Source organism: Apteryx rowi, unplaced genomic scaffold, assembly GCF_003343035.1.
Source record: "Apteryx rowi isolate R43461 unplaced genomic scaffold, aptRow1 scaffold_83, whole genome shotgun sequence".
Classification (NCBI taxonomy): Eukaryota; Metazoa; Chordata; class Aves; order Apterygiformes; family Apterygidae; genus Apteryx; species Apteryx rowi.
This window is the reverse complement of record NW_020451127.1, coordinates 95,477-104,161: the sequence shown is the minus strand read 5'-3', so window position 1 is coordinate 104,161 and position 8,685 is coordinate 95,477. Positions and strand designations below refer to the sequence as shown.

The 8,685-nt window shown below is 53.3% G+C and overlaps 2 protein-coding genes across 3 annotated transcripts in view; one reads left to right on the top strand and one right to left on the bottom strand.

Moving 5' to 3' along the window:
• Positions 1-455, bottom strand: part of LOC112977409 — a 7,729-nt gene extending 7,274 nt beyond the window's left edge. For both annotated transcript variants that reach the window (XM_026089749.1, XM_026089750.1), the window contains exon 1: positions 208-455. In XM_026089749.1, the coding sequence (XP_025945534.1) occupies positions 208-225 (18 nt within the window). In that variant the 5' untranslated portion in view covers positions 226-455. The remainder of the gene's footprint in view (positions 1-207) is intronic.
• Positions 456-806: 351 nt separating this feature from the next.
• Positions 807-7,937, top strand: LOC112977389 (GTPase IMAP family member 8-like). The gene is made up of 5 exons (XM_026089713.1): positions 807-1,253; positions 2,548-2,596; positions 3,214-3,859; positions 6,763-7,647; positions 7,753-7,937. The coding sequence occupies exons 1-5, from the start codon at positions 1,251-1,253 to the stop codon at positions 7,757-7,759; spliced, it is 1,590 nt and encodes a 529-aa protein (XP_025945498.1). The 5' UTR covers positions 807-1,250; the 3' UTR covers positions 7,760-7,937.
• Positions 7,938-8,685: the final 748 nt, after the last annotated feature.

Sequence of the window (8,685 nt, the reverse complement as noted above, 5' to 3'; positions counted from 1 at the left end):
GGGGGGGGCCCAATACCACAGATCAGGGTGATGAGGGGTTGGGGGGGGTGTAACGCAGAGAGGGGTGACATGCGGTGCGAGGGGCCGTGCAGCCTTGTGGGCTGTCTGGGGTCTTCGTGCCTGTGTGCGTGTGCGGGGGGTTGTTTGTGCTGCRCCGTCCCCCCGCCCCGCCGCATTTGCCAGGGGGGATTGAGAGCCGGCTCCTACCTGTGCCCGTCCCGCCATGGCCCCCGGGCGGCGCAGGGAAGGCCCTGAAGGGGGGAACGGGGGCCGCCCTCCGTCACGGCAGCGGCACGGGGCTTCGAGCCCCGGCTTCCGGCCGCCTCRGGCTCCGCGCCGGAAGTAGGCCGCGTGAGGCGCTACTCCGGAAGCCGCGGCACGCTTCCCGCACGGGTATCTTCTCCCCGCCGCGCTCYGCCATGCGCTTCCGGTTGGAGCCCCGCCCCCCGGAACTCAGTCAGCACTGTGTGACCGGAACCACGTGACCCGAGCCTGCGCTCCTAGGGGGCGGGGCCCTCCCCCCCGCGGGGCGCATCACACGTGACCGGAGGGGGTGTGGGCGCGGCCATGTTGTGCACCGCCCTGAGCCGCCTGACGTATGTTGTGGCGCTGCTATTGGCTGGCCGGCCGCGTGGTGTCTGCTGGGAGGGGTGAGGGGGGGGGTGCGCGTTGCCATGGCGGCACCAGGCTCCAGGGCTTTGCCGGGGAACCCCTTAGACGGCCTGGTTTAGCCTGTGGAGGTTAATCCCTAAGGCTTGGGCTCCTGTACAGAAGGTGCGAAGGCTCCTGGTTTGTTTGGCTGCCTTCTGCTGGGGTCAGGGCTGCTGGTGGTGTTTGCTCTGCTCTGAATTCCCCTCCTGGAATATCCAAACTGAAATACTCAGCGTTGGAGCTCTCAGGGTCACCTGCCTCCTTGTTGCAGCCCCTGTTTGGAGCTGCTTTCTTTGGACACCTTAAACTGGATGCAGAAAGACTCTGCAAGGAGGATATGTACAACTTAAAAGCATAAAGCAATTTTTTACTGACTAACGCGTGCAAAAGATAGCTACAAWTAACAAGCTGTTAGGCTCCGCATTCATATGCATACCATGATCCCTGAGAAGGGATCAAGACAGTCTGTGGTGGCCAGGCAGGCATCAGTAAGGAGGGGGAAGGGTCAGCCTGGGCAGCAACCCGGAACGGATCCTCAGCGTCACTGAGTTGCTGCCTGCCTCCAGCTCCATTGGCATTGCTGACGCTGCCGTCTTGGCATGGTGATTCTTGACTAGTCCCTGACCTGAACAACCAGCCTTGTTAGCCTTCCTGTTTTTTTTTTTTTTTTTTTTTTTTTAAATAGGACTTTATATCTTCCTATGATGGTGTTTTTCTTCTTGAATGTTTGAGCTACCAAAGATCCTGTCTTAAGAGCCCTGCCTCTGTCTCTAAGTTTTACCTTCCTCATCTCTCTACAGACTTTCTCAAAGCTCTTAGCAGTCTGAGCCAAGTTACAAAGAAGGGCTGTATCATAGCTACACCTTGAATCCTTGGTACACAGGCAGGTAAACCCTGAGGGGTGGAGATAGTCTTACAGCAGGGCTCACAGAGAGAGGGGGTTACACCCTCTGGGTTCTGGCTTAACAGGTGCTTAGGTTGTGCTAGGGACAGGTTGTGCAGGGCAGTTCTGCTCACACAAGTGGGTGCCTGGAAATGTTTGGATCAGTGGGGATAAGCACCATGGAGGCTCAGAAGGAATATCTGGGCAAGAGGGTCATGCTGCCAAATGCAGCTGGTGTATCATGTTCGGGCACCTAAGCTCTGTTTTGTATCAGGATCTTGATGTGTGTATGAACACTGCTACTTGGAGAGACCCAGAACTCCACCAGGTTTCCCAGTTATTTTTCAGGCATGGCTCACATGGGTCATGGAGATCTCTCCAGGTGGGGATGGTTTTGCAGCATCAGCTGGTTATAAAAGAAGCAGTGGAAAGAATCCAGGCCCTCCCATTTCTTCTGCTCTGGGAGCTAGGCTGCAGTTCTTTGCTTCTGTTGCCCTGACAAACCTGTCTGTGCACTGCAGAGCTCCTCTTTACCCCTGTCACAGCAGGACCAGGACTGGCTGACAGCAATGGAGGACTGGGGAGTCCCAGCTGTGCCATGTTCCAGCCCTGGTTCTGTGGGGGATTRCGTTTAAGGGCTGCAGCATCTTCTTCCCTCCTCTGCCCCACCCAGCCCCTTCTTGGGTCCCCTGGTAACCTGATTGCCACAAGCTCTGCCTTCAAGAAGCTGCCACTAGATGGACCTCAGCATTTGCAGTGTTTCCACATGGGAAATGTGAGCATTTTCTAGTGCTCGGTATTACTGCAGGTGCAGCTACTTGATGGCTTCCAGAATCGAGCCACTGTATTTTGGCGTGTGGGCACACAACTTGGCAGCTTTGAAGTCAAAGCTCATTCTAGCATATTGCTGACTAGACTCCCCAGTGGTTGTTTTTGTCATCTTTGTTACCACAGGAACCGAAACAAGGGAAGTTTTTGCAAATCCCACTTAAAAGCTCTCTCTCTTCTTCCAGGCTTTCCACCTAACCGGACTCATTATGGCAGAAAATAGGTTGCCGCCAGGTGAGCTTTTTACCTGGTGATCTCAGCAAGCCAAGGGCYGACTCTGCTTCTCTTTGAATTCATTCAGGTGCATTGCTGGTAAATGTAAAGCCAGGTTTGCATTTATAACTCTGTTTTCCACCTTTGTGCAATTCACATGCAAAGAGGAAAACTTCAGGACATGGGATGATGTTTTGGGGGACAGCATGGGCTCAAGCATGACCTGAGATTGCCTCACACCTTCCCACCTCTAATRCAGGYCTACCTCAGAGATAGTGCAGGTTYGGTTCCAGACTACCGCARWRAAGCRAGTCACRCACRTTTTTTGGTTTCCCACTGCATATAAAAGTCATGTTTACACTATACTGTAGTCCSTTAAGTGTGCAATAGCATTATGTCTAAAAAACAATGTGCGTACCTTAATTTAAAAATACTTTTTTGCTGGAAAAYGCTAACCATCACCTGAGCCTTCATCGAGTCGTAGTCTTTTTGCTGATGGAGGATCTTGCCTCKATATTGATGGCTGCTGACTGATCAGGGTGGTGGTTGCTGAAGGTTGGGGTGGCTCTGGCAGTTTCTTAAAATAAGACAGCAATGGGCTGTGGGGCTTAGACACATGTCTCTGATTGCTCCCCCAGGGCCTGAACTGAGAATCCTGCTCTTGGGGAAAACTGGCARTGGGAAAAGTGCGACGGGAAACACCATCCTTGGTCGGTCAGCTTTCACTTCCAAAGTAGCACCGTATGCTGTAACGAAGGATTACAGCAAAGCTGAAGGAAGTTTCAAGGGAAGAAAAGTTGTTGTTATCGACACTCCTGGCCTTTTTGACACCAAGAAAACTAATGAAGAGGTAGCCACAAAGATTAAAGATGCTGTTCGCTACCTCTTCTCAGGGGTCCATGCTATTCTTCTGGTGATGCAACTGGGCCGAGTCAGTGAGGAAGAGGTGAAAGTAGCTAAGTACATAGCAAAGATTCTGCGTACTGAAGCAGAGAGGTACACAATCCTCTTATTCACTCGAGGAGAAGAGCTTGAGAAGCCAGAAGATATCAAGAATTTTGTAGAAGACAGTGATCATCTCAGGGGGCTGGCAGCAAAGTGCGGAGGCCGGTACATTGCTTTCAGCAACATAGCAAAAGGAGAGGCAAGGGATAAGCAGATTTCAACGCTGATTAATATGATTGATACCATGGTAAAAACTAACCGTGACAATCCGTGCTACACGCGAGAAATGCTGGAGGAAGATGTACGGACATTCTTTGGAAGGTTTTGTMCTATACTTTAGCTGATAAGGATTCTGTTAGACAGGAAACGTCTTCTTTGTTGTGCCTTTCTCACTGCCCTCTGAAGCTGACAGTTTCTCCTTCCTTTCATAATGTTACTTTCTGTCACCCTCAAAGTCCTACACGGACACTTTCCTGTGAGCTTTGTGACTCATTTCCTCGTTGGCTCCAGGAGCGCAACAAGTGTAAGATGAAACGCAGTTTTCCTCTGCTGCTCTCTGTCTGCACGTTCGCCTTGCTCTGTGACCAGCTGTTGTGTTGGGGAACTGGAGATGTTTGCTCGCTGGCAGAGCACTGTGTCGGCTGGCTTTCAGCACCGTTGCAATGATATTCCCCTCACCAGGTCTCAGGACACGGACAAGCTAAAGTGAATGGAAACCTGGGATCTGGGAGGTGTCCAGAAATATGTGCACAGGCTTGCCTGCAGTTGTGCATCTCAAGGGCACCCGTGCACAGGTCTGAAATCCCTGTGGACAGCCAAGGCTGTAATGACCTCTCCAGGGTCTGGGAGGGACAGCAGGTCTAGCAGGTGCCAAGGATTCATGTCGCTTGCTGTGCAATCCCTGCCTTTGCTGGGCAGTGCTCTAATTGGGTAATTGTATGTAACTGTTGGGCCTAAAGGAGCTCTCAATAAACGCTGAACCTCGCTGTCCTGAGAAGTGTCAGTCCATGCGCTCCAGCCTGTTGTGCTGAAACACCTCTTTGAGGAGGTGGGGGTTAGGGGGTTAGGGGGAAACTCAGGCTCTCCCCAGGCTGGTGGGTCTGATGTGAGTCGTGAGCTGCGCTCTGAGCCGAGAGCGTGAGGGTGGGCAGGGGACTGCACGGAGGCTTCCTGCAGTTCGTCTCGGAARCAGCASCAGCTAGGCAGAGCTGCCYGTGGGACTCRCCGTGCAGGACCTCACCAGYGAGYGGGGCGGCAGAGCTGGGGAGGGAGACYGCCTCAGAAAGCCCTTGCTCTTCCTCAGTGCCTGCTCCAGCTCTGCAGCAGGGAGGCCCTTCCCTGCCGGAGCTCCAGACACATGTTTCTCGGCCCTCCTCTTCCTCCCTGCACCACAGAAGCCTTGACCGTGGCTGGGCTCCCAGAGCAGCTAGATGTGTGAGAAGAAACACGTGAGAAATTCCAGCAACTGTGTTAGTAGAAAGGAAAGCCACAAAATGAAGGTTTTATTAAGAATGAAACCGTCACTTYTGGAATCCAAGGGAAGTCTGTGCATCCGCAGCACGCTGCAGCAAGGAGCCCCTAGCTTCACTGYGCGCTGTTGATACGACACAGTATCAAACCTTTTACAAAGCGTTTGATGCTATAACACAAAATAGTGAGTAACGCTTAATAATAGTAACACGTCATCCCTGTTTAACACAGCATCCGCCTCTTTGCGCACACTTGGCAACACAGCCTGTCAGGGCCCTGACCGCGCTGATAGATGTTGATGTCCCTGAACAGCCTCACCTGGGGCCTCCACCCACCCACTGCCTCTGCTCGTGGGCCTAGGAGCTCCATTTAAGCCCGGGCTTGGGCCTTCAGTCTTTGCATGAGCTATGCTGTAGGTGTGCTGGTCTCTCGTTCAGCCGTGGCCGTGGCTGTGCCTGGCCGTGGGCCCTGCTGATCTGGACCCCAACTGCAGACTGACCTGTGGGCTTGTCCCCAGACCTGCCCCATYGCTACAGACCTGAAGGCTCAGCTGGACTCAGAAAGTCAGTCTGGTCTCACCTGTGCAGCCCTCTGTCTTGATGGAGGCCACAGTGGGAGGAAAAGCATTGGAGGCAAGGATGCASTTCCTTGCCCCAGTCAAAACCTCAAGTTCTTTGGACCTTGGAGGGATGTAGGAAGATGAAACTCTTTTTTATGTCACAGAAAGGCCAATACTGGAAGCCTGCAGTCTTTTASTGTCCTGCAGCTCTGAGTGCTGCTGTTAGCAATCTTGCCTGTGCTTTGAAGTGCAATGAGCCCCTGAAAGGGTCGTAGATCAGCACAGGGTTAATCAAGCAGTTTCCCTAAGGATGCCCTAAAGCTCCTGGGGCTGGAAATTCCCCATGCCCTTGGGAGGATGCTTGACTCTGTCATGGACCCTTGCCTGGGTTACCAGAGACCGACTGCTAGCACGTGGGTCCCCCTGGTGCAGAGTGGGCAAACGATGGTGTCGGAGTCCAATACTCTCTGACCAGKTTCTTTTTGATATTCCGTATTTTTTTGATATTCCGTATTTTGATATATCCATATGAGCCCCAGGCGGTGCAGGCATTGGATGTGCTGCCCGTCCCCGYGGGAGGAGCCAGCGCTGCAAACAGGCTGCGCGCTAGCCACGTCYCCCGCGTGAGAACTTTGCAAAAAGGCTCCAGCTCGCGCTGCCGCTGCCGGCCGGCACACGCGCGCGCTTCCAGGTGCATCCGAGCTGCTCAGCGAGGAAACGGTCCCTGCCAGCCCCCGCAGCTCCCTGCCTGCCTCGCTTAGGGGGGGCTCCAAGCTCCGGGCAAGCCTTGCTCTCACGGACAGCAAAAGTCACCGCAGCCYGCAACACGCACTGCTCTGCTGGAGAGGAGACTGCAGAAGCAACGTGCTCTGCAGCTGGGAGGGGAAGAAGATCTGCCTTGGCAGCGAGCAGAGCACTGAGCCGCTCTGGCCGGAGAGCTGACGCCGGCGAGGCAGCGCGAAGGTACCAGGGTGGAGGGGCAGGGGAGGGAGATGTGCAGTGGTTTATCCTGGCTGGGAAGATTTTATAAGGAGGAAGGGAGYTCACGTGTGCCTGACTTGTCCTAAGAAGAGCGTAGCGAGTGTGCTTGYTTGTCGCTGCTGAGCTCCTGCGTGCACAAAGCTCGCGAGGGAAATGCTAGTGGCCAAGGCGCTGCGATGAAGCGGCGGTGCCGAACGTTCATTGCTTAGTGTGGGGCCCTCAGCCCATAAAGTCGTCCCAAGCAGCATCATGGCATTAACAGAAGTCGTCCATATGTGCTTTCGTTTGTGCAGCGCGGCTCTGGCCGTCCAGCGTGTTCCCGTGCTCGCAGGAGCAGCTGCTCGGAGATGAGACTGCTCCTAGTTGGGAAGACTGGCGGCGGGAAAAGCGCCACGGGAAACACCCTGCTTGGAGAACAAGTCTTCACGTCCAAGCTTGCGACAAAGCCAGTCACCGTAAGCTGTGCAAAAGCACAAAGGCACCACGATGGCGGGGACATCACGGTGGTTGACACAGCCAATATTTTTGATCCAACACCTGTCAGCGACGAGCTGTACAGAGAAATTATTCATTGCATCAAGCTGTCCCAGCCAGGGCCCCATGCGCTGGTGCTGGTGACACAGCTGGGTCGGTTCACTGAGGAGGACAAGCAGGTGGTGCAGAGAATGCAGGAGATTTTTGGAGCTGGTGTTCTGAGGCACACAATCGTCTTATTCACCCGGGTGGAAGATTTGATGGGGGGATCGCTGCATGATTACGTGCGATATTCGGACAACAGGGCTCTCCAGGACTTGATTAGGAGGTGTGGAAACAGGTACTGCGGTTTCAATAACAGGGCCACAGGTGCCAAACGGGATGAGCAGGTTGCTGAGCTGATGGGGATGGTCTGCAGCATGGTGCAGGAGAATGGAGGCAGGTGCTTCAGCAATGAGATGTATGAGAAGCATTCATCATTAACTGAGGAGAGAGTGAAATATCACATGCAGCAGCACAAAGCAGCCAGGGAAATGAGGAAGCGACCCAGGTCTGTGCCATACAAGACCATTCTCCTGGTTGGTGGGATAATTCTCCTTGTCATTGCTGTGAAATATCACATGCAGCAGTACAAAGCAGCCAGGTAAATGAGGAAGCGACCCAGGTCTGTGACATACAGGACCATTCTCCTGGTTGCTGGGATAATTCTCGTCATTATCGCTGTGGTTTTCCTTATTTTCCTTATTAGGGGCTAATACCAAATCACAGAACCACAGAGGGGTTGAGGTTGGCAGGAGCCTCTGGAGCCCATCTGGTCCACCATAGAGCAGGTTGCTCAGGGCCGTGGCCAGTCAGGTCTCAAATCTCTGCAAGGATGGAGACTCCACAACCTCTCTGGGCAACCTGTTCCAGTGTTCAACTGCCCGCTCAATAAAAAAGCTTTTCCTTAGGTTTCAYGGAATCTCCTGTGTTTCAGTTTGTGCCTATCGCCTCTTGTCCTGTCACTGATCCATCTTCTCTACTGCTTCCATCAGATGTTGATGCATGCTGAGAAGATCCCCCTGAGCCTTCTTTTCTCCAGCACATTCCTGGTCTGGAGACAGGTCAAAGTCAGCAGGGTGTAGCCATGGGTGAGCTCTCCCCTCTCAACCAGCAGGGTTTAATCTCTCACATGGCCACCAACTGTCCATTCACGCCGTGTACGTTCCCTCACACAGCAGCCATTCTCAAAATTGCATTGCAGGCGCTTTCCTGGGTTGGTTCACCATYCACGTACGGGGCCACAAAGGTAGTAACACAATGTATGAAGTTGGAATGGTTCCTGGCACCATTGCTGCTAGCAGCATCATTATCCACAGATTYCTCGCAYCTCTCTCTTGTTCTGGACACCCTCATGTGGTCTCCCTCCCTGAGCAGCGGTGCACTTTCATTCTCTTTCAACCAGTCCCTCATAAAGAGTTTCCAGCCCTTTGGAGAGTCCGAAGGGTTTGTGTCCGCAGGTCTGGCACAGAAAGCCTGTGGGAGCTGTACTYACAGCTCTCTGTAAGCTCCAGTAAGATGTCCATGCAGCAAAAGTAATCGTGTACTATAAAGTGCCTCCACTTCTTGGATTTTAGCATCCTGTTAAAMTGCCCTGTGAAGGAGGCTTTTGCTATGTCATTAGTAATGAAGCGGTGAACRG